The 26,755-nt window shown below is 36.0% G+C and overlaps 1 protein-coding gene across 6 annotated transcripts in view; it reads right to left on the bottom strand.

Annotated features, from left to right (window-relative positions):
* The window catches only part of GRM8 (glutamate metabotropic receptor 8), a 317,260-nt gene that overhangs the window by 156,181 nt on the left and 134,324 nt on the right, over nucleotides 1–26,755 (bottom strand). For all 6 annotated transcript variants that reach the window (XM_072332477.1, XM_072332459.1, XM_072332494.1 and 3 more), the window contains exons 4-6: nucleotides 13,508–13,643; nucleotides 11,910–12,064; nucleotides 10,688–10,825 (exon numbers count right to left, since the gene is read on the bottom strand). In XM_072332477.1, the coding sequence (XP_072188578.1) occupies nucleotides 10,688–10,825; nucleotides 11,910–12,064; nucleotides 13,508–13,643 (429 nt within the window). The remainder of the gene's footprint in view (nucleotides 1–10,687; nucleotides 10,826–11,909; nucleotides 12,065–13,507; nucleotides 13,644–26,755) is intronic.

Genomic DNA, 26,755 nt, shown 5'->3' with positions numbered 1-26,755 from the left:
TATCAATAAAGCAACACTCCTGCAATGTATTGAAGATTTTGGCTATTACACATACGTCATATGTTATTTCTCTGCAACTAATTTGCAAAATCTTTGCCCTAGTATCACAAACCTTGCTTCCTTTATTATCAGCATAGATTAAATAAAAGAAAAATTCACAGAGGAGTTTGAGAAAATAGTTCAAGTATAACGGAAAGTAACGTTAATATTCATCTGAAATTCAACCCAAGTCTTTTGCAGACACGAAGGTCTCATACTGTAGTTTACAAAGACAGAGCTTAATCAGAGTCTGTGTAAAGGAACAATGCTCAACACAGAGCTCCAGAAAAAATTTTACCATATCCTAATATCCTGGCCATACCTAGCTCTGCTGCAAAAGTGCTGAAGATATGGCATAATATGTAGATTTACTTGTCTTTTTTCCTGCAGGCTGTCAGGTGTCAATCTTTACATTCTACATTATTCTACTTCACACAGACATTGCAATTGTAAATGACCTTCACGTTCCCACTTCCAATTCTGGTAGCTGACACAAAGATTTTGTACAATCTAAAAAATTGCATTAATTCTTCTTTTAATATTTTTCCCCTCTCCATTTAATAACACCTTTGCAAATACAGGTTTCATCTCAAATTCAATGGTGAGGTACTGAAAGTTCATGAGTAAGCTTCTTCCTGTGAAACTCTTACTCTGATTTTGCAGGAATGTAAACCAGTCTAATTAAAAAAATCAAAGCAATGAGTTTCAGGAATGAAACAATGAATGCATGTGCTTTCTCTATCAGTAAATTATGATCAATTTATACAGCAAACTTAGTTTTCTTTTTGCTTTCCAAACTGTGTGAAAGACATTTGTAATCTTAAGTAAGGTATTTATTTGGATCAATTACAGACACTGTGGCTAATTTGTGATCTGTACATTGTTCTTTGCTTAGTGTCTGCCTAGAACCTAAGGAGCATCACATATTTCTAAGTGGAAGTGCAGGACAAATAATGGCTTTTTTGTCCCATATCAGGTAGATACCAGTAATTAGTCAGTTCTGCAAACTGTTTTTATCTAATGAAGTCATTTGGCAGCACTAACATTTCTGTCACCAAAGTTACAAAATAATGTAACCTATTCTAGTCATTCATACAAGTGGACAATTTGTTATATTTTCAGGTTTTATCTTCAAGAAGAAAGTTCAGTGAATTATGAAATTTATTCTATCACAGTCCAGGCTGTCTAGTTTCTAAAACTACTCTGACGACTGCTCCAAAAATAATGCCTCCAATTTTATTACATTGTCCCACAGTGCCAAAGGCAGGTGTTAGTATGGCATTAGAGGCTGAATCCACTTCTAACCATCCTGTTATATTGCTACCATGTGACAGATGGCAGCAGAGGGGCAGTCTGACAAATTGGTGTTTGACATGAAAGTATGGATGAAGCAAAGGTATGTCACTGAATTCCTCCTTGCTGAAAAAATAAATAAATAAATAAAAATAAAAATTGCAGGCATTGGCACTGACATTCTCTGAGCATTTATAGAGACCACACAGTGGATGCCAGCACAGTGATGCAGTGGTTGGTGCATTTCAGAACTGGTGACAGCAAAAGTGGGTCACCTCTACTGGTGCTGATTTTCAAGTGCCCAGCATGCAGACTCTTATTCATGGCTGGTGAAAACATAAAGCAAATGCTGTTGGCTATGTTGAAAAATAGCTTTAGGTTATTGTGTCATTTGTATCTTGAAATTTCTATGGAAATAAATAGGATCAACTTTTGGAGGAACCTACATACTTTTAGAGTCTTATGCTCAATTTCAAAATATGTAAGGAATAAAAATAATTCATTTCTTTTTTTATTGTAGTTTAAAAAAGGTCATAGGAAAAGACAATTTAAAATGTTACCTTGAGGTGCTTCTGGATCTGGAAATGATTTTTTCATTTCAAGATGAGAGAATAATTGTTGGTCTAGAGTCACTGATGTACAGCTCTTTCAAGGATATTGCTATGGACAAAGTTTACCATCAGTCAGAACTAAAAAGTGAGAGTGAAAAAGCACCCTTATTTTATAAGCCAAACAGTGTTTATGTGGCACTTGCATTCTTCCAAACAGGTTTATAATGTGCAAACACATTTTTCTTCTTTGCTTGAAAGAACAAGAAACCTAAGTGTAGTAAAATAAAATAAAATAACAAAAAATAATAATAATAAACTAAACTAAAATAATATAAAATAAAATATTGCAGTCTGGCCCAAAGACTTCACACTTGTGCACAAGGTATAGAAGAAAAAACATAAGCATCATCATACTGTATTCTGTAGCGTCAGCTGACATGACTGCAAATATTTTGAAGGCATCTAGCCTGCTGCAAGCATTCTGGGGTCTCAGAATGTCTGTAGTGGACTTACCTTCTACTTCACAATCATGAAATTTATCTAAGATAGGAACAAACCAGCCAGGATCACTGTTGGCTGCCAAAACTTAAAGGAGAAAGTACAGTACAACCTCATGGTTCACCTTTTGTTTAATAATTTGGCTAATTAATAATTCAAAGTAATTTATTTTTCAGAGGGTATGCAGCACATTACATGACAACACGTTCTGATCACATACATTTTGTCTGAGATTAGTAAGGATTGACTCAAATCTGTCCACTGTTTTACATGTGAAAGCATTTCTTTGGAGCTGTTTGCCTTCAAAAGGGAAAGCTCAGGAGTGTTTACTGGCTGAACACTTGGTCTGGGAGCAAATGAAACCAGGTTGATACAAGACACTGGAGATTATACCATTGTATCCTGTGAAGGCAAGACACAAGCTGGCAACTCCTTGCTTCCTCTTACCTGCTGACTTAAATTTGCAAGGCCTGGAAGACAGGGAACAAAGGAGTTCCTTCTGAGATCCCTAAGCCAGAGACTGTCATTCATACTATACTCAGCCACCTCATACTATAACTAAAAGTCTGTTCTGTAGTAATTGTCAGCGGAACAACACAAACTGCAATGACCAATCACCCCTGAAGATCAATACCTGACACCTGACATTGCTGGATCTAGGGGTGGTGAAACACTTTGCTTTTCTGTGTTTGTATATCTGTCTGTCTCTGTTTTCCTTGGTTTTTTTATCAAATATTTTAAAGCCTTAATTAGTCTATCTCCTGGGATTATCTCATAATGTGATAAATGATCTATTTTAGGAAGTTCCAATATTCTTTAAGTAAATCTTGAGTGGCCAAGAGAGTGAGGGAGGAGATTGTTCCCTTCTACTCTGCCTCTGTAAGGCCCTATCTGTGTCCAGCCCTGAAGCCTCCAGCACAAGAACTTTTGAAACAGGTCCAGAGAAAGGCCATGAAGATGATCGCAGTACTAGAGGACCTATCTGATTAAGACAGGGAGATTGTCCTGTTTAGCCTGCAGAAGAGAATGTTCCAGAGAGACCTCACTGTGACCTTCCAGTACTTGAAGAGTTTATAACAGGAGGCAGACCAACATTCTTCATGGTCTGACAGTGACAGAACAAGTAAGAATTTTAAACTAAAAGAGGGGAAATTTAGGTAAGATGTTAGGAAGAAATTCTTTACTCAGAGGGCAGTGAGCCAGTGGCACAGGCTGCCCAGAGTAGCTGTGGATGCCCTAATCCTAGAGGTATTCAAGGACTGGTTGGATGGGGTCCAGGGCGCCCTGATCTAGTGGCCGGTAACCCTGCCCATGGCCGGGCACTGGAACTAGATGATTTTTATGGACTCTCTCAACCTAAGCCATTCTGTGATTCCATAAACCTGATAAACCTTTTACAATAAATCTATTAAATATTTTAGGTTATTCCACAGAATACAACATCCTGGAAATCTGTTATATTATCAGTAGGCAAATGGTCACATATATTCATTCAGAGAAGGTGGCGATCCGTGCAACCATGTAATGAGACTCATTTCACTTGACTTGAGCAACGTGAGTCACCTCATCCAAATGGGTCATCTAAGTCTATATTCATCAAAGCCAATGAAGAGAGATAGGAAGAAATGGTAAGTCATACCAGCCTGAAAAGCTTACTGAGATAGAGGTTGCCTGTCAGAAATTAAACAATAGGTTACATTTTTCCTTGTGAGCTTATGATCCCAAGGGAGCCCTGCATCAGAATCTTTATGTCGAGCCATGCAGTTAACCAGTATAAGTTCAATGTAAAAAACATGCCTCTCCTCTCCCAGGCACTGATTGTAACACAAAATGAGAACACCTGGACTTCTACCTGACCTTTCACAAGAATGCGTCACATGAAAATATTTATCTCAAATACTGAAAACAAGATTCTGGAAATATTGAACTATAACTGGTATATTTAATGGATATGCTTATCCATTAAAAGCCAAATTCTGACATCCTTCTCTATGCTGATTTATTCCACAGCCCATTACGCATGCCCCATTGATTTTGCTAGGTTTATTTCTGCAATAAAATTTTACTCAGTAGATTAAAAAACATCTGCTTCTGTTTACAGATGACCAATTTGAACCCCCTTTCTCAAAAGGTGAGCAATTACTTATATATCAAATTGATTATACAGGTGGATAAGTTCTCATCAATATATTGAAAATATTCATGATCTAAAAGCAGTTCATGCTAAGTATTTTCATTGTTGATTTATGGAATTATGAAACCACTTATTTTACCTATACTAATAATACGACAAATCAATTGTAGAAATGTAACATATGTAGATTGATTTAGGATATTGGTGGTATCTAACATCTGAATAAGTTGAAACTTGCAAGATAACAAACATAATTAATCAGTAGATACATCAGAATAGAAAGATCACATAATTTTCTTTATTTTACTACTTTCTTTTCCCTTGTTCTCTTAATTTGTTGCAAAACTTGCAAATTAAGTATTAACAAATAAAGAAAAAGGTGTTTGGTAGGCAGCTCTGTACATGCAGTCTATAATAGAAGTCACACTGTATTCCTGCATATTTGAAAGATGACATTATTCTGCAGTCATGAAACAGGACAAACAAGCTACCTTTTTGGGCATCTACTGAGTAATTATATACGGGTAAATTTTAATATATATATTGAATTACTGCATATTCCCAGAATATAAAAAGATAGACTATAAATATTGCACTACATAATAAGTAGGCTTTTTTCCCTTCAGAACAGCTAATCAGTGAAATAATATATGGTAATTCACAATTAATGATCTTCTGCAAATAAGGACAAAGTTCAGACTTTCTCCCCTCCCCATCCCGAGGAAATGAGCGCAGAGAAGACTGTATATCCTTCTGAGTTACTTGGAGGAATCAATATCATCAGGAGGTGTTTTTCCTCGTCAAGCATACTCTCTGGAAATATTAGAAGGAGATTTTCTTCCCCATGTCTTCAACTCTACCTGCTCATTTCCTTGAGTGCAGCTACACTCAAATTTAATTTGGCCAAGGAACACACATTTGGAACAAATTTCCTGACTGTCTTCACTTTCACATGGCAGAGCAGTTTCACTGAATCCAATCTCAGTTCCTTTCAGAATTAAAAAATAAGGACAAGCAGTGGGAATATAGGTATAGCCCTTCAGCTCAAAGACAAGAAACAGCCAACCTGAAGTAAAATCTGCCTAAAGAACACAGTCAGATCTCTGACACTCAGATCTAACTGCTTTGCCACTTGGTAACACAGATAAGGTCACAGGGTATCTGGGCCACTATGGAAGGAGGTACCTCAGAAAAGCTACTCTCTTCCTCTCCAACTCCCCAGGCAACAGATCAGGAGAAAATGTATTATGTCCTCTGACCACTGACCTGTGAACACTGGAAAATCTTTTCAATTACTTTTAACATATCTTCTGCCGACTTTACTAATGGAGTTTCAACTCCAAATTCTTCCATTGACAGAACAGCACTAGAATGTTTGGACAGCAGGTAACAAGTCTGAAAGATGAGTAACCTCCTACAAACATTAGTAATGAGCAGATTAGTCTGTCTGGCCAAATCCAAGGACACTGACAATTATGCAGCTAACATTCTTTTTAAGACTCAAACTATTTTTATTGCTTTATACAAAATAATACCGTGCGGTGGCGCACGGTGTTAGAACCGCCGCTTGCAACACCAGAGGGCCCGGGTTCGAATCCCCCTTGTGGCGCACGGGGTAAAACTGCCGCTCTGCTACACTAGAGGGCTCGAATCCTGGGAGTTGGACTCGATGATCTCTAAGGTCCCTTCCAACTCGCACGATACTATGATACTACGATAATATCTAGTCAGGTAGAAAGTATATCTGATATATATATATATGTCTGATATATATATATATATCTCAATGCTTTGCATACATACAAATGCTTGAGTAATGACACAGATTCATATACAAAAATAAAACAATTATTCATTCTTCTCAGAAGACAGGATTACGAGTTCCTCAGCATGGAAAACAAGAGATATCCTTCCTACCTGAAGAAGGACATACGGGAGTCAGGTTTGTACAGAGCCCATCTTCCCATTCACAGGAAGGACTTGTTTGTGGCAGAGGAGAAGAACAGGTGAAGAATGGAACACAACATTTAACATTTTAAGTACTGACTTCTCCATTTTAGTAGAATCTTTTCAAATAAGTTGAGTAAGTACTGGAAATGACAGAGTAAACTCTTACTTCCTCCCAGGAACAAGGATTTCATACAGATGACATTCTTACATGTGTTAGATCTAAGCTTTATCATTAGTAACATCATTTGATGGTTTTCTGAGGCTGTACTTTAGAAGGTGCAGTTAAAATTCAGATAAAATGGCACTTGGAGCAACAATTCATTCACTGGGTTATGCCTGTTTTGCAGAGGTCTGAGCTGGAATTAGAATTTCTGGACCCGTAAGTCACTAATAAACATACAGAAACTCGTGTGCACATACATATTCACACTGCAAGTGTTCCAACTTGGCAGCAATTGTATCACATTTCATATGGCAACATACACTAAACTACTGTGGAGTGGATATGACTCACAACTTTATAAAACATTCTAAATCCAAAATTGATTCATTTCCCAACAGAATACAAGACTTGAATTCCTATTCATGAATAAAACGATAGAGAAACAAAGGTGTTTGGGGAGTACATCAACAATTTCTTTTTCATACTAGAATAAGCAGCTTTTTTAAATGACATAGTTTGTAGTTGAATCTAACGTTTGACAGCAAGATTGAGAAGTGACTATCAACTGGATACATTATAAAGAGATTTGAGAGTACTATATGGTGAAATAACAAAATGGATAACAGCAAGTGAAACTATGAAATTAAATTAATGAATGTTCAACATATGTTAGGTCCCCTGATGTGATGGCCTTCAGACATACTGAGTAATATTTTTTGCACATTAGATGCTACTGGGATTAAATACTACTTGAATCTTCTGGAATTCTTCTGTATTTTCAGGAGTAAGGACCGGAACCGGTCCTCTGGAAGAGGACCAAATACATTTATTTTGATCAAATTTTCCTAATTTTGAGTTAAAGTCAAAAGGAAAGTAATAAACAATTAACATAAAAAGTCTCACCCATCCAAACGTGATGGATCACAAAGCTTTAACAACCATCTTAGCTCTTGCTTATTACTTCAGAAGCACAATCTGGCTAATGTAATCTTTACTTTGTACTGCTGTACGTAGACAAAATAGCAGTAGACATTTTATAAACATGAATTAAAAGTCAAAAATCCTTCTGCAAAGGATTTATAAGCTACATTCACAAGCAGCATTTCACATAAGATTCAAGAAAATGGCAATCAGCAAAGGAAGAGAAAGTAACAGCTGGTCTTTCTACCTCTCATGCCTATAGGTACTTGTCACCACACAATAGCTACACAAATTAGAAGAGCACGCAACTCCTTCTGTGTGCAAAACAGTCCCTCATAACCTTAGCACCTTTTAAGAATTGTGGTACAACTGAAAAATATTGACTTGTAAATTCCATAACATCATAACGTTGTACCTGTGCTGATTTTTTAAACTTTTTATGAATCTCATTGTAGAAAAAAACTTACTTAGGAGAGAATTTTTGAGAACGAAACTGCTACCCAAATTAAATAGAACACAATGCACTTCAGATGCACTTCAGATGCACAGCCCGCTACTGAAATTTTATATTTGTTCTATACACTCCTCAGAATAGGGTTGTATATATATATAAACATATAAACATGACTAAATCTGCTTCTACTGATACTGTAGGTGCACAACTATATTTTTAAATAGGTTACATAAGAGAAAACAAGTAATGGATTTGTAAAGTTTCCAGATAAAGATCTCTTACACTGCACTGAGAATTTTTCTCTGAAATTAATAGCTCAGTTTGATAGAGCAAACTGAAATTAGACTAATTTACACAGGTCTCCACATGCTTTTGGAAACTCTTCTTCCATCTTTATTTTTAGCAGTGCAGACAGTTATTATAGACAGTTAAAGGCTGATTAGCTTTGCAGAGTAGTTAAAATGCTAACCATACAAAACAGGAGAGACTACTGTAACTGTAAAAGGATGTGCATGAAGGGTTTTTTTTAATTAACTTTTTTGTTGATGTTTTATTAAAGGACCACACTTTACTGTTCAATGACTGAAAACAGTGTGATAAATACATGCCTTGAAGGAATGCTATGGGGAAACAAACCTCACTAGAACTATATTTCATTATGTCAGACTGGAATTTGAGACTCTCACTGCCCATGTTAAAATGGTACAGTAAGCAACTTTATTTAATGTCAGCTTTCCATGTGTTTATGTATATAAACACAAAGTAATGTCTATATATGCATACGCTCTAAGATACGTAAAGGGGACTTATTCAGAATTTTCAGTTAGAGTGGAATCAAATATGGATGTTCTTTGAGGTTAATGGAAGTACATTTCATTTAATTCTTACCACACTCCCTTAAATCTCAATCACAATTGCTGTTTTCTATCACTGAGCTTTGGTTCTCTGAAGGAATGACACTGAACATTGTCAGATCCACAGTTCAGTGCAGTTTTTTTAGAAGAGTACTCTGATATCTTTGCTTCATTTTCAAATCTTTGTATTTATACTTTTGCACATTTCGTAAGAGCTATATAGTCCAGAAACCTACCAAGGACAACCAAGAGCTGTATTTATGCCTAACAAAACTCATTTCTGCATCTTAGGATCTCAGGTTTCTTTCAGATTTATCCACTGCTACAGATACACACAAATTTGGCTAGAGGGCGAAAGATGAAGAAGATCTTTTATCAGCATTTCCCAGACAAAAGATGGGAAAACTAGGATGCCCTGATTTCAGCGAGGACAGTGTTAAAGAGTAAACTGATGTTTTTTGTTTTTCCAAGTTTGGTTTTTTACTATTAAGATATGGACCATGTATTTTATACGCTACTTTTCACTTAGTACTCAAATTTGACAGATATGAGCTGCATCAAGTCAGAAGCCCATCTGTGTCAACATTTAGAGTTTCCCAAACCACAATCTATACACTACAGATTGTCAAAACAGCATCTATTTTTCTCTTAAAATAATAAAAGGAAAATTATCTCTTTCCATCCATGGGTAGCTACACAACCATGACTTCTACAGAAATCAAGACCAAAGAGTAGAAGATTAGAGTAGTGAGCTATCATTTCACTCAGTGAGGCATGGTTTTTAATTCTTTTTTGTGTTGTTGTTTTTTTGGTGGAATTCATGGCAAAAGGCAGAGGACAAGGTATCACTATTGAAAAGAGTGAGTATGTGCATGATTCTCACATCTCAGTGTGATATATCTGTGCACTGTGTAGCAGTAAGTCTATAAGTCAGTGTTACAGGACAAATACATAAACCTGATGGTTTGGGGGCAGTGAGACCTGTGAAAGCAAATGCTGCATCAAAAGTCAAGGTACGTGGATAACTTACACACACGGTTCAGAAAACTGGGTATGGCTGGTACTAATAGGTTATGATAGAGTTCCCTATCAGTAGTGGTAGCAATAGCACTGCTGTAGTCACAGAAGACTAAAGGTAACCTTCCAGAGGTGAGATGAGACTCAGAGCCACTAATGTGACTGCCCGATTATCCTATTATATGACAACTGTGTCTTAATACAACGTCTGAGCAAGCATGTTTGAGAACACCAGTGCCACCTACATACAAATTTTGTTCAAAATTCATAGAGATATTCAGCTTTATAAAACAATACAGAATCCTGTTCTTTTCAAATAAGGACAAGTTTTAAGGACATACTGATTTGATTTTTACTCCATCCTCATGCACAGTTCGTAAACTAAATAAGGAGTTCATGACTTGACCTACTATCAAGACCGCAGTAGTTCAAAAAGTAATTTAATTTGCTCTCTATGTTTTTCAGGGATAACAATATGAAAATTGTTGTGATGTACCTGTTCTCTACAAAATGCATGTAGACAACTATACATGGGGTGAGAGAAAAGGTCACTGAAAACAGGAATGGAACTGAACCACAGTCATAGGTCTTTAAGAAAATCTGTACCATCATTGGATTTGCACAAATTAACTATGAACTTTCTCAAATATTGCCCATGAAACTTTTCTTTGAGTTAGAGGAAAAATGTCACACTTTTTTTACAGTACAAGTTTGTATAAGAGAACTGAAAGGAGACACAACAGAGGCTAAGAGGAAGTTGTTCCTTTCCAGCACTCCAATAAACAACTTATAATGTTTTACTATTAAAGTTACCTGTGCATTTCTTGATGTTGCTATTTCTTTTTCCATGGGATCCTAACTTGCATCCAAAGTTCTCCTCCCAAAATTCTGCAAACCATACATTTCTTCGATTGTTAGCAAGTGTTCGACTCCGAAAATATCTATCAAATCCTACATTTAAGAATGAGAGAAAAAGTCATTAAAATGTCAAACAGCATACAGATAGTCATTTAAAGATTATAATGGATTTTGTATGAATTTCATAGCAAGAAGAAACTGTAGGTACTATTTAGAATTATATTTTACGTGCACATCTAAGGAATAAATAATAGTATATTTATTACTATTCCATATTTCCTGTAGAAAAATATATTTTTTAATATCTACAGTAATTACAGCATCTCTAAATCTACAGCAGAATTCTATAGTAAAAAATAATACCAGGCAGACGGTTAAGGGGAACTTAATTTTTAATACAACAGATGACCCAAATAAAGAATTAGCTACCTACAAGAAATTAGACAACCTGACTCAAGTGCCATGATTCAAACAAATTTGTCTTCACGGCCACCTAAAATCACTGAGTACCTCTCTGTTGAACCTGAAGTCTTCCAAGTCACATAAATAGCCCACTCAAGCTGGGAAACTAAAGATTCCCCCTTAAATCTGATCGGATTCTACACCAGTATTACTCCATCAATCCAGGAGATTTAATAAAATTATGACCAACACACCAATAGGATCAAGCTCTTCATAAATACTTCCATCAGGGTAAATTCTGCAAAATGGATCAATAGTGACATTTTTCTAATCATTTCCCAGCTTTAAGCACTTATGTCCAGGTCTTAGTATGGCTGTTATCCCCACAGGTGGGACAAAACACAATCTCCACTTGCCAGGAAAGTGTCTCATACTCCACATCATAAACTTTGTTAATACAGTGACTTCTTACAGAAAAATTTATAAAAAGATTAGGAGAGAAAAGAAGATCCTAGATGCATCTCCTCCCATAAGAATGAACCAATTCATTAACATCCATCTGTTGCTCTTCTTCTTTTGCACTAAGAATTACCAGACTATGGTTAAGAAACTCTCCTCCTCATGTGTTGTAGTTATTAAACCACTATAAGATTTCATAATTGCAGATTCAGCATCTTCTTGGCTTTGAGCTATATTAAAAGTAAACAAAAGCCATTAAAATAAACACTTCTTCAGTTCCTTAACAAAACTGGGTTTTATTCCATTGCATTCCTACCATCTATAGATGTTCTTTTAGGCAGAATGGTTACTGCTCCTTCTGCAATTTCTTCCTGATGCTGAACTGGTGAAATTTTTGACCCCCAACTATCTGAGCCAATCCATAGGAAATGTCCAGACTGATTAGCTTTTTTAGCTGCTTCCAGTATTCGCCTGTAAATAAACAAACAAATGCCTAATTAAATAAACTGAATGTACAAAGAATTTCAGAATCTATTAGTAAGCTCATTCAAACCAAATAGGCTCTGATTTGGGCAGTCTCAAATATGCGTGACAACGACTGTACTGAAACTATTTTTCTAGCATTCTTACTGGTTTCTTCCTTTTCAGATGCCAAACAATCTATTACAGCTGTACTTTTAGTTAGGAACTTGGAATAGGTTAACACGGTTCACTGGGTAAAAAAAAGAAAAAGACTAGAAAGCCATGCCAAATTGGTTGTTGTCAATGAATTTAAATCTGATTGGAGCTCAGTACTAAGTGATGTTCCCCAGGGCTCCACCTGCATTGTACTGGGGCCAGTTTTGTTTAATATCTTCATTAACTAACCTGATGAGGGAATCAAGTGTATTCTTACTAGGTTTGCAGACATCACTAAGTTAGGCAGGACTGCTGATCTGCTTAGGGGTAGGAAGGCTCTGTGGAGGGATCTGGACAGGCTGGATCAGTGGGTTGTATCTACTTGTCTGGCATTCAACAAGTCAGTTGCTGCACTCAGAACTACTACATGCTGCACTATGGGTTCAGGGAACAGTGGCTCAAAAGTTGCCCATTAGAAAAGGACCTCCAGGTGCAGGTCAACAGCTAGCAGAATGTGAGCCAACAGTGTGCTCAGGTGGCTGATAGCATTCTGGCCTGTAATAGAAATAGTGTGGCCAGAAGGACTAGAGAAGTGACAGACTCATATGTGCCATTGGTGAGACAACTAAATACTGTGTCCAGTTTAGGGCCCCTTACTGCAAGATTATTGATTTGCTCCAACACATTCAGAGAAAAGCAATGAAGCAAGATTTATGAGAAGCTGCTAAGAGAACTAGGGCTGTTTAGTCTGGAGAAAAGGAGGCTGAAGGAAAACCTCATAACACTCCAGAACTATTTGAAAGAAGGTTGCAACAAGGAGAGTGTTTGCCTCTTTTCTCAGGTGAGAAGAGGTAGGACATGAGAAAAAAGCCCCAAACTGCACAAGGGGAGGTTTAGACTGGACACATGGAAAAATTCTTTCACAGAAAGATTAAGCATTGCAACAGGCTGCCCAGGGAAGTGGAGGAGTTGCCAACCTTGGAGGTACTTAGTAGTATGGATATGATGATGTTACATGGTTTACTGATGGAATTTAGTAGTGTTAGGCTAAGGGTTGGATTTGATGATCTTAAGGGTATTTTCCAACCTAGATTATTCTATGTTTCCGGTTCTCCATGATAAAAAGGAAAAGAGTAATGTCTAACTGCAACTGAATTACTTATCACCAAATTTTCAACCATCTTTTAACCATGGTTTAAATTTAAATCCCCCCTTTCTTCTCTTCTCTTCTACAGTCAATTGTGCACACTTGTGAAGAGAGAACATATTCAACAAACAAAATTAAGAAACAGTCACCTAATATCATCTTCATTCGCAAACATGATCACTGCTCGAGCATTTGGAGTTTCTAATAAGCGTTTGATGATCTTTTCAAATTCTCCTGGTCTTGGTTCCCGAGGAATTTTGAGTGACTGAGCAATGCAAACACCTCCTGAAAGAAATTAAAAGGACAAAAAAAAAGGGGAGAGAGGAAAGAGGAAGAGAGGAGAGAGAGGAGGGGGGTGGGGGGAAGGATTGTTGAAGAGGCAGGCAAAGCAAGCAAGTTGCTCACCTGATAAAAGGCAGCACAGCCAGCCAAAAGTTACCTTATTTATGCATTTTGAAGAATACCTTTTACAAACATATACACTTAATATTGCATTAAAGATTATGGTTCAGTTAACTGTTATTTTATTTTTTAAATAGAAATTAAAACATCCTGAGCCAGATCCTTGAGTGCTGAGCCATGGCTCAGTAACTACTCAATCAGAACTACTCTGATTTGTCACAGTTGAGAAGCCAAACTTGCCACAGGATTGCATTTAAGCACAGACCTGCAGTTTGACTGTTATCATGTGTCCAGAGTGTGGCTCTTTAGAGTCAGGAACTATAATACACTTCTGCTTTTTCAGCTGAGAATATAAGATTAGCAATACTCTGTTTATATAATCAAATACAGAATTTGAAGTGTTAATCTATGATTGGATACTGATGTGATTGAATAGATACTTCAAACTGTTAATGCTCATAATTAAGTTAACTTTATTTAAGAGGCATTGGTTGTCATTGAAAATTCTAAATTGTTAATTAACAAATGAACACAAACTCAGATTATATTTGTTTTTCTTCATCATACTATGAAAAGCTTTAGTAAACTTTCAAAACTGATATTAAGGTGACAGACTCTCAAAAGTTCTTTACTGCAACTTCTTTCTCAAGCAATGGGGCTTCCAACCTGCCAATGAAATATGAAAATGAAATGCAAGAGAAATATGTAGCAAACATCCTATAAATGAAAAACTGAAAAACAGTGCTAAGCTCTTAGCAGTCCCCAAAGTCAGTCAGGCACAAGAAACAAAACAGATCCTAAAAAATAATATAAAGCATCAATTTGTTACCTCATAAATTTTGAGAGTATATTTTTCAACAATTTCTGTTCATGTAGCGGCCCTTAGAAAAAACAAAAGAAAACAAAACAACAACACACACACACACTCACACACATACACACACACACACAAAAAAAAAAGCCACAGAACATTTTCTCCGCATAAAATTTAAATGCAAATATTCCAAAATGTGTATATGTAATGTACTGCATACTGCCATCTACAAGGTGCGTGAAATGTATATCAAGTGATGAAAAACTGCAGTATCTCAAAAATAGCTATTTTCAATCAAAATGGTGTAGAAGAAATACAATTCCATCATCACAGCAGCAAGTTCAATCATGACAGTACCATGCATTTTGGCTTCTCTCAATGAAGAATGCGTTAAGTACTAATAGGAACAAAATAAAATGTACTTCAGCCTCACTGCTGCACTTATAATTAATTGTGTAAGCTACCTCAGGCATACAAAACATTATGCATATGCCTATATCTATATATTGCATACACAGCTGTTGCTTAAACAAATAACAGAGTATCAGTTTTCAGGTAATGAAGAAATGCTAGATCCACAAAGGTACTTAAAACATTACAGCACCTAACCTCTCAGCACCCTGCTGCCTTTGAAATCTACAGCCTGGGCTAGATGCCCAGACTCAGAGAGAGCAGAGCATCTAGGAATAGGATTCATAGGAGCCAGAAGATGTATAAGGAATAATTAGAGCTAGCTCCAAAATAGCTAGCAAAGGTACTGAGGACAGGTTCTAAATCCAGCATTTAGGTTACAGGTGAACAAATAAAGATCTTCCCAAATTAAGTTTAAAGAAGGTTTGAGAACAGGTGCCTTGGATGTGATAGCAATATATTTACCATTTGTTTCACAGGTGTCAAAGGACAGACAGTTCAGGCACCAAGTGCCAATGGAGGATTTATGGCTGTGAATCATAAAAACAAATCGTGCCTACGTGTTTCACCCTGTCAGCTTTTCTCACTGATTTGGCAAGATGACTGCTTGTTCCTATTGCTGGCTTCTATATGCACCTTTCTAGGAGTGCGTATTCATGTACTATAACTTTCACAAACTAAAAGGTGGTTGCAGTAAAAAAGCCAAAGATCTGTTTCCAAATGTTTGGTATCCTTCAATCTCCAGAGATCTACTACATTGCTCCATTTCCCTTAGTTAAAATTATAACTTGCCTGACATTTGTATGAGGAAATGAAAGCTAATTGTTTGCCTACTGAAAAGAAAATCTGTATTCAAACCCAGCCAGTGAAAAGGATTATGAATAGGCTTCAGAGAGATTTGCACTAGAAGGTATTATAGAGACCAAGGAACTCAGCCAGACAGAATCATTTCAGTTAGTTCTAGTAGGAACATGGACTGGTGATTGTAACCATTCCTGTATCTTTAAAATATGACATAGAAGATGAAATTGAGGGTTTCTCAAACAGTTTAAAAACATTAAGATAGCAGTGACGAATGGTGTTTCTTCACCTCTTCCAAAGAAAATAGAATAGCATACAATCAGTATCATTTTCTGTTCTCAGATCTGTAAAACTAAGGCATTACTCAGTCATCCCAGAGCTTAATGTGCTGAATAAAGCAGTTACTATGAACAACGTGATGATAACTATCTATTTGCCTTCTGTCTAACAGCTATTCAGTGTGATATCCAGCACCTGGGGCCAGGGAACCATGCAGGGAAGGAGAGAGGAGCTGAGAGCTGGAAACTGGACTCAATGCATTCGCTGTCCATTCGTAATCCATAGCTTAGTCCAGCCACTCAGCACCACATTCAACAGCTCATAACTCTTGTGTTTTTAAAACCAAGACATAACCAGCCCCCATCTACAGTAATATGTTGAGTCGTTTCCTCCGCTATGAGAAAAAAAATGCACTCTAAATTTTTCCATGCTAGGCTAGATTTGCTTACAGGTGTTCTGTATAACACAGGTGGGAAATAGGATATCACCAAAAAAAAACGGTTCGATTTTGAAGATATTGTCAGTATGATGGATCAATAAACTTTTTCCTTTTTTTTTTTTTTTTTGTTCTTACAGTGATTGCACTAAGGAAAAAAAAAAAAAGTTAAATGAAAGGTAAACGTAGTAATTACATCATTTTGATGGTTAAACTTGTGTTGATTTTAAAATGATAAATATTCATTTTAGCTCTCAGGGGTTCTGTAGTCACAAGATGGCATGCTAATTGTAAACTATTAAATAGTCAAGTATGTGGATGTGGGTGTCAGAAGAAGTGAATGTGTATTTGGAAAATGGTGAGCTGACTTGCTAGAAAACTAGTACTAACAAATGAATTTTCTAAATAAAAAACTGAAAGATTAAGCTAAATGTAACTACAGGGGCCATATTATCTTCTTCTCTGGGTAGGATCCAGCACTACACTATGGATCAACCATGGGAGATACTAGGAAAAGGCACTGTCTTTGCACCAAAAAACATGATGTCAGAGTTTTCAGTTCAAGAGCATTCCACGATGGGACCAAAACCACGCCATTCAGAACCAATTTACCCACTAATTTATCTTCTCATTTATGCACTTGGCCCTATTATTGTGGAAAGGGAAGAGATCAAGGTATACACTTGCTTTGTCTTCATTCCTAGAAATAGGAGATATACCTCACCTCGCTCAGTGTAACTCAGTGTAAGCCTCATCGCACACCAACTGTTTCCTGAAAAAGCTGAAGTTTAGGAGTCAGAACATTTTTGGGACCCAGTCCCACCTGGCAGGACATTCCTGGATGCCTTCAAGTGTAGATTTAATTTTTTAAGGCAAAATATATGTCACTGGTCACTAGGCCAAGGAATCAGAAAGGCAAGTCTATGGAAACCCCCTAAAAGACATTACAGAAGTATGTGAAGATATAGAAGTTCTAATTCCAATGAGCAGAACAGATGTCAGAGACCCAGAAAACTCCTCAAAAGAAATTCTCCTGTGAGGCAAGCAGGGTGCTGTCAAAGGCAGACACAGCCTCTGTCTGATAGCAGACTGTACATTTCTGACATTACCACATCATGCATGAGAACATAAGGAAAATCAATTAGATTTCTCCTCCTCTTCCAGTTCTTTCCTAGACCTGTCTGAATTGAAAATCTGTTCAAATTGCCAGGAATTGTGTTCAACCTGAAGGTAGTTGAAAAAACTGCAAACATGATAATCCACACTCAATTTCTGGTGACAAGAAGCAGTGAATCCTTGAAGACTTTCCTTCTAAGCAGGCAGAGTTCATTACTTGATAATTTTGGATGAAAAAAACAAAACAAACAAACAAAAAAACCAAAAAAAAACAACAAACAAAAACAAAAACAAAAGCACTTGAATATAACAATAAAATAAGGTAAGTGACTACTTTGCATCACACTTTCACTGATTATGATAATTAGGAACTTTCAGGAACCATTATTTAAACAACAATCAGCATACTGCCATTCTTTTTTGTATCCCCAGATGCTCATAATGGTAATTTTCTAGATTAGGAGTCAAGAAGGAGTAGCATCTAGGAACATACAGTTACAAGCTGAAGATCAAATTTCACAGGCAATAATTTTCCAAAATGTAAGCATTTTCCCTAATCTAAAACTACTGTAACTGGGAGGTCTGAATGCAGCCATGCATTCTTTCCAGAGATTCTTTCATTTGACTACCCCCAAAAATGATATGAACACCAATGTGGTTATATAGACTTCAGGGTAGCTTAGCTTTATGTATTAGAACCCAAGCACTTTGTAGGTTCTCCTGCTTGTGCTTAAGTCCATGCTGCAACATCTTCACTGCTACTCATTTCCAAATTTAGTTAAATATCATTCTATTATGCTTCTTTTGTTGCAGTCACCAACTATCTGCATTTAGGATATACCTTAAATTATTGAGGCTTTTTACTTTCTCATAAACTCACCAAATACCTCAACAAACAATTCATGTATTCTTCATGGTCAATTCTTCAGCCAACAGTGGAAATACTTTTTTGATGTAGGGTAACAGAGAGAAAGAGTAAAAATTAAATTAAATAATCTAAATAATACTTTGCTTTGAATGCTCAAGAGAGATGATAACCAGCACACTAAACTATCATGGAAAATTAGAGATCTTGTTATAAGCCTTTAAGAGACAAAAGCAGTCAGTATTTTGATCCTAGAGTTTGCTCTTTCGTTCTTCACTCAAGTAAAAACAAAAATTTTCAAAACCCCTTAGTATTTACGACAAAGATGCTTCAATGCACCAGTGACTCAGTGATGCTTTGTTCACTGACATGTCAGCTACAGTCATGAGCTTTTCAACTCAAAACTTTAAGAGATCCAAGTGTTATTTCTTGTAGTGTTTTAGCAAAGACCTTTTAGCAATGTTTTGGATGGATCTTTTATTCTCATCTCATTTAAAAAAAAAAAAAAAAAAAAAAAAAAAAAAACTATGAAAGAACACAAAAGTTTTGGACAAATGCATTCACTTGTTCCTTTTATAACTATATTTTACGTTCCTATATGAATTCATAAGCATACAGCCATGCATATTTCAAGAGCACATGCACTCATGCACTCAAACAGATAGTTGCATCATAGGCAAAACAGCTGTTAATTCTAAAATAGGAAAAGAAGAAAGAAAAAAAAGAACCACTACAGCTCTCTATGAAATCACTTGCTATTGGCCTCAGAGATCAGAGTCTATACTTCAGTGACATGAATCAAGAAAGACCTGTTATTTTATACTTCTACTCTCGACAGTAATTTTTTGTTTCTCCAAAGAAGCAGTACGAATGCACCACTACAGCTTCTATTAACACCAGCATCTGCTGGAAATTAACTGTAGGGGATATTCTTACAACCACCAAACCTGCGGGGAAAAAAATAAAATAAAATAAAATAAAATAAATCATAGAAAAACCCTGAAACAACAACAACAACAAAAACCACGTATTTCATCCTTTGACTATTTAGTGCTATTTCTGTATTTGAGTAAATGAAAGTCAACTTTCATTTCAGCCCTGAAAGAAAGTAGTGAAGAAGAAAAATTCATCTGTAGTAAAGATGTTTGAGAATGGGCAAAAATCCAATATCTGGGGGAAAAATAAAAGGATGGGGGTGCAGGGGGGGAGGGAAGACTGTAAAAAAATGAGTTCTGGAAAGCTGTGAGAGAGAAATTTTCCTCTCAACTTTGTATTTCATAAGAAAGAGGAGATGCCCAGTCAAAGTTCAAAACAATCTGTGGCCAAAAGAATCTAATTGGAATTGGTTTTCACTTACTGATCAGTTGTTGCTTTCAGAACTATATCCTTTTTTATCATCACAGTGGATATAAAGGTCTCCCTCAGGGGAAAGGTGGGTCTTCCTACTTTCAGATTTAGAACTTCTGGAGGCATAATATGAAAAAAAGAAATACGCTGCTATTTTCCACTTTCTGTCTAGAAGCTGGTGCTTCCTTAATTACAAAGCAGATCTTCTTTGCCTTGTTATCTAAAGGACAAGGAAACACTTTTTATGACAAGAAATTTCAGAAATGCCTGAATTGTAAAAGATTTTCAAGTTGTTTTTCTTTTGTTTGTTTGTTTTGGGTTTGTTGGTTTGGTTTTAAGTGAATATCAATTCTGATTTACCTCTCAGTAACACTGTGAACTCCAACTCTGGCTTCTACCTATCAATAGAACAATAATTCGTAAATGATACACCAAACATACACGTACATTTTCCTGAATAAGGACTAAGAACAGAAGTAGCAATTCTGTAAGTTGAACCACTAAAAGACAGTTAGAATCAGGCTTTACTAGATAAAGGATGCTGGATCAGGTATGATAAATAATTTGATTCAAGTCTACTATCTTATTTCTAAAATGAAGGCAATGTGCTCCTTGCTGGCTTGCATGCATCTTTAACAAGCAGTGAAAAGCTTTTCTGAAACGCTTGTAAGTCTGCCTATTAACCTTCTCCTCTCCTTGTGCTCAGCTCTCTGTGGTAGTTACACAGAGCACAATTGTAATGCATTTATTTAATTGCCTGTTCTTCATGAAGCTTTCTCCTTGCCTTGACTTGTTGGGAAATGTCTAGAAAGTGGGATCAAAGTCTGCTTTTATGTAGCCTGTCAGTAATTGTACTAGGACAAGGTATTATCTTGACTTACCTTTTTTCAGGTGGTAAAAATATAGCTTCACTTCTCCTAGACATTCTGAAAGGAACAAAGGCTCTATCGAGCACCAAAGAAATAAACATAAGGAGAAATTCTTTACCAATGCAGGAAGGAATGGGAGAAAACCTATTCTTTCCATTAAAGTCCTCAGTTAAAATTACATGTAAAAAATGGCAATTATTGGGAGGATGAGCTTTCGCTCACCTAAGCCAAATTCTGAAGAGTTTGGCCAGAGTAAATGGATCTGTCAACCTCAGTCAAGGCTCTTCATTACATGAGATGAATGAATGCAGCTGTGAGTACAATTAAATGTGCTAACAGTACATCACAATAAAAAAAGAAATCTAGAAACCTTTCATACTGTAGCTATCAAGGATACCAAAATGATGTCTGTAATTCAAGGAAGGATTAGAATACAGAAAACAGATCGAACACTGGGAAGGTGGTTGGATCACAGATCAGCCCTTGCCATACAGGTATACTCTTTCTTTGTCTACCTGTCAAAACTTTGCAAGTGATTTTCAGGCTTTGTTACTATGTAAATTTTAATGCTTCAAAATTAAAAGAGTACAGACCCAATTTCTTCCATACAACTAATAGCTTTGCTATAAGAAATCATCATTAACTGAAAAACGAAATGGAAGTGCTTGCTCTGTAATAGATTAGGAATTGAAGGTACTTAGTAACTGGCAAAGGGTGTCTGTAGCTCACTCCTTTCTAATAAAATGCTTAATAGATTGACCATATTATATAGACAATGAAGGAAAAGAAAAATCCCCCAAAAAAACCAATTACACAAAAAACCTACAATCACTAAGTACAAAATTACTTTTACTGAACACTGCAGTATTGTGGTCACCATTATGCTGTTAATAGTCTGAGATGAAAGCTTATTCTAACATGAATCCAGTCTCCACAGAATTTTGATCAACAGACCATCCTTACAAGAGCCTGATGGATTTTTCTATGTCATGCTACTCATCTGATCCCATGGTTTCAATAATTTGATAACACTCTTCTACCATATATAAATTTTTTAAGCATCCTTCATTATGTTGTGTGGGTTTTTTGTTATTTGGTTGTTTTTTTTAACCTAAATCTCTCAAAAATTATACCAGACAAAAAGCTATTATCCATGGAGCACTTGTGTCTCACTCATTATAATAGAAAAATGTAGACATAAATGTTTTCAAAATTAATTAATTTTGAAATGCATTGCCCATCAAATCTGTCAAAAGATGCAACAGCACAAAAATGAAGGTGTTTCAATTTACTGAGTTACATCCTGACAAAAACATATATGACTCATAAGAAACTACGCCTTGCAGCAACAAAAAAAATCCAGTCTATATTACTTGATGAAAGTAGAAAACGAGAGCAAAAAATGAAGATAACATAGAAGACAAAGGAAAGATAATAAAGCAAGAGCCGGAGAGTTGTGCTATTCTTGCTCATTGTTCACTGCACAAATAATAGTAGCGCCGATCCTAAAACAAAATCTTCTGCAAATGTCTAGTGCTAAAATAATAATGCACCTTTGTTTGCAATGCCTTATGATTAATCATTGTCAAGTTTTGAAGTAGAAAAAATACACAGTAGGATGGATCCTTTATTTCCCAGACTTTCTGAGAACTAACTTTCTCTGCCTGTTTAAGAAGTTCCATCAGTGAAATACACATTCTTCTGTAAAGAGAAAGAGGACAGGAACAAGTATGGCACTTAGCTCTTTCCAAATTGTAAACGATAATGATTCTTTGGTAGTTTGCACAAAAATAATCCAGAGAGATGCATGTTTTCAAATCCCATTAGAGCTCAATGAAAGCTAATAGAAATCTGAATTTTGAGATGTTGACTTTTTCAGATTTTGAATTCCAGTAGCAGTCAAAATACCACAGGTCTATGTTGGATATTAGTTTCTTTGTTTTCTCACCATCAGTGCAACTGTGGTCAAGCACAGAAGCATTTCAGGAAAGAAATATAATGTGACAGTCAGTTAAAGAGACTCCTCCAGCTGCAATTCTACAAAGGTGTTTGGAGTAAAATCCTTTATGTGAAAAGGACATTAAGAGTGCTACACTCTGTGAAATGGAAATAGCAATGGTTAGGTCCACTGGGGCTGCTAATTTTTTATTGGAAAATAATACTTTTTACTATCTGTGTGGCTGCTGCAATCAGGTCAGTCCTCAAGAAGCAGAAGGGTGATGGTGTCTATGATAAAAGATCACAGACAAGTCCACATGGGATATCTTTAGTTGAATTGACACACAGCGTTGCTGTGCCTTCCTACAAGTTGCATGTCTCAGATTGGCACTGAAAGCCAAGCCTGACTTGGGCACATTGACAGCATGATTTAAAATCAACAGGCACAGTACAAACATGTCTATGGCAGTGGAGAAAATACAGTTGGTGTAGGTCCATCAAAAGCACATGGGAACATACACAGAATTAGCAGACAGATTCATAAATTCAAAAGAACAATCAAGATCTTGCCGTAAAAGATGACTGAGATTTCTTTCTCACATCTAGTTGGAAAGAAGCCCAACTTATCTGAAGGATTGAATCTAGTGACTAGTAAGGGTGGAAGAAAATATTTTTACTTATCCAGCAATCCCTGGTATTTTCTATGGAGCGCATTCTTACTATTGTTAGACCATCTGTTGAAATCTCCAAGTTTCAAAGACTTCTTCCAGCACTCCTATACACAAAGCCAGTATCATCTTTTCAGACAACGAATTGGTACAATGGGACTTAAATGACTGACTCAAATACAGTTTTCCCAGATATTATATGACTGGGAAAAAAAAAAAAGAAAAAAAAAAAAAGTAAAAAAAAAAAAAAAAGTAAAAAAAAAAAAAGTTGAGGAGTATGCAGATTTCCATCTACTTTGAACAATGGATAAGTCTACTCTCTCAAAAAGGAAAGGGAAAGCTGATTTTACTGAAAAACAGCAGATACATGGACAGTTACAGTGGAGTTTGAAAATAAATTCATCCTCATCTTATTTCACAGTAACTTCCCAGAGAGATGAAAATTCTCACCAGCATTTCTCAGATCAAGTATGAGTGGCAAACACCTGTTTCTCAGTAATTAAGACAGATTGGATAAGCTTAAGTAATTAATTATGTATTGAATTTGGTTTGTCACTGAATGGACTATGAAGAAAGCGTACCGTTATTCTGATTGACGGCCAAAATGCTTCCCTCCTAATAAAATTGTACTGATGACAGGAAAGGACATGGAATTCTTATCTACCTATTACCACGATGGACATAAAGTTTGCTTCCAAGTTTGCTTAACAATTCTCTGTGATAAAGTATTACTTCTTCCTTTTAGCATCTCCTCAGAAGTATTTAGTTCCATATTTTTATACAGAATAATTTTCTTGATGTTTGTTGTTGTTGTTTTCAAATTAGTAACTGTAAATGCTCTGTCAGCTCTCAGTTTAATTCAATCTTGACAGAAGAGCACACTGGATTTCTAATTGCAAGAATATCTACAGAACAACAACTATTCCAGTTCACCTAGCCTTGACAGCACATTTTCTGTCTCTGCTATATGAAGAGCTGAACAGAGTAAATGCACTGGCATGTTATCGTAGCCTTTAACAATCTCCAGTTCAACAGCCCTCTGAGAAAAAGATCTGTTTTTATTCTCATTAAAAAATCTTGATTCAACAGTCTGCAGATCAAGCACTTTTTGTGACAGGGAGGTGTCTCTATCCTCACTAAAAAATCTTGATAAGATTTTTTCTCTATTAATATACCTAGTCAATAAGAATAAGGGTGAAAACTCAAGTAGATGTTCCAGGTGCTCCCTCAACATCACTTCAAGCCCAAAGTCTCCCAGTTTCTAAAGATCAATTTTCCTTTGACTTTCTCCATTACTACAGCCTTAAGCTTCAAAAATCATAGTTTGATTCTGCTAGTACCATGACAAAGTCTTTCACTTTTGCATGTTCCTTTCAACTCTGTCTTCTTGTTGTTACTGGCCCAACACATCTTATATACACACCACGTTTTTTCTCTTCCTTTACGAACAGATCTGCATAACATATTTAGATAAATTTCTAAGGAGCTTCTCAGAATATTTGAATAGCTCTAAAACTGAAAGCATATTTTTATATTCCCATATGTGCGTCTGCAGAGTTTTTAATAGACCTTAGAAAACTGGCCAAGAAAAATAGCATACGCAAGAATCTGAATGTATAGGCAGATACATAAATCTCTAAAGGCTGTAAGAAAGTCTTTTTGAAGTAAGAAGTTCTTTCATTTCTAGGATAACTTAAACCAAGGCATCAGATATATGTGACAAGCAATTTGGTGTTCTGCAATTGAGAGGATCTTTTATATATATATATATATAAATTAACCAAAATATTAATTAAAGAATAATCCCAGGTATAATGTTTTTGAGGCTTATTAACAATGGCTTAAAATTTGATCCTGTACTTACATATCGAACAGCTATATATTATACATTCAAATAAGGTGACTTCCTACATTACATTGGCTGTAGATAGTAAGTAGTTTTGACTGGATACTAAGTGCTGGCTAGATATTAAGTCTCTAGTAATTGCACTGTTTCAAGGTACAGTTTCAGACAATATGCCAGAAAACAAAACTATTTCCCATAAATATGGAATAATTGTATTTATAACAATAAATTGCACAAGACACAATTGGTTACTAGTTTGAGTTTATCAATTTCATTAAATTTTTTTCATGAAGTTCTATTTCACACTGCATAACTCTCACTGAAGTCACCAAAAGAGCTTCATTTTTCATAGTTTGGAATGTTCATTAGATATTTATATGAAAAATGAGAGCAAACTATGTTACGCTAGAAAGAACAAAAACAATTTCATAGGGCAGTAAACTCTTATACTCCGGGGCATAAGCCAACCAGTAATTTATAGGGTTAGACAGAAGCTTTGCTCATGGACAAGTTACTCTGAAGAGAACATAACTGAATGTTAAGTATCTTTCTTCAAAGCACCCCTTCAGATGAAAACTGGACAAGATCTGGTGCCTCAGTTCCTTGACCCAGACATTCAGCATGCTCTGAAGCGATATCTCTGCCTGCCACCCTTGCTAGAATGACCTCCACAGCACTTCCTCATTCCAAACTGCTCTCGGTATTGTTCATGTAAACCTCCATCAGCTGGAACATCTGATGACATTTTATGGCATGTGAGTGGCATTTTCTAAACATTTCACTTCCGTATTTTATTTTATTATATTCCCTACTCATTGTAGACTTTGGAAAATATAAAATCACCATTTTTTAAAGTAAGATAATTCTCTATCTACATACCACCCAGAAATACATCTACATTTGAAAGCATAAATTATCTTCCACCACTATTCGCATAGACTCTTTCAGTAGATTTCTTGTATCTATAGCAGAAAAATGTGCAGTTTCTGAAACTGTATTGATCTAATTTATCCAAAGCTTATAGTAAAGGAAGGGAAATCCTTTTTTTTTTACATGTAGAAAGGTTAAACATACAAAAGGATATGCAAACAATTATCTACCTTCTTCTTAACACACCTCAGGAAAAAAAAATATATATATGTATTGGAAGAAGCAATATCCTTTATTCACTGCTAGCACTGACCAAAGTGTCTCTACGAAACACCAGGATTAACTGTTTCAGAAGTGTTCATTAGTTCAACTGTCCTTTAATTCAAAGGTGTTCCTCATTTGCTTCAGCCCAAATGCAACTTATTGTTTAACACAATTGCATCTTTCCACCAATTCATCAGTGGATTGATCTTACAAAATTCCTTGTCTACTTCCTTCCTCCCTCTTTGGCTTCTATCTTACCCTGCTAGTAAGCTAATCCTCAAATAAGTACTCAGATAAATCATAAGAAAGGAATTAAAGGGAGAGAGAAAATGATTTAAAGTTTTTCTCAGACTCCAAAGTGACTGTATACAGTAAGACAAGCCCTTTCACCCAACAAAAAGCAAAACAGCATTTCAAACTGAAAGCAAAGCACAGCAAATATATGGCCATTAGAGACAGATGAGTAAGATT

This window comes from Excalfactoria chinensis, chromosome 1 (genome assembly GCF_039878825.1).
Source record: "Excalfactoria chinensis isolate bCotChi1 chromosome 1, bCotChi1.hap2, whole genome shotgun sequence".
Lineage (NCBI taxonomy): Eukaryota > Metazoa > Chordata > Aves > Galliformes > Phasianidae > Excalfactoria > Excalfactoria chinensis.
The sequence above is the reverse complement of the archived record's forward strand: the minus strand, read 5'-3'. Positions and strand labels throughout refer to the sequence as shown.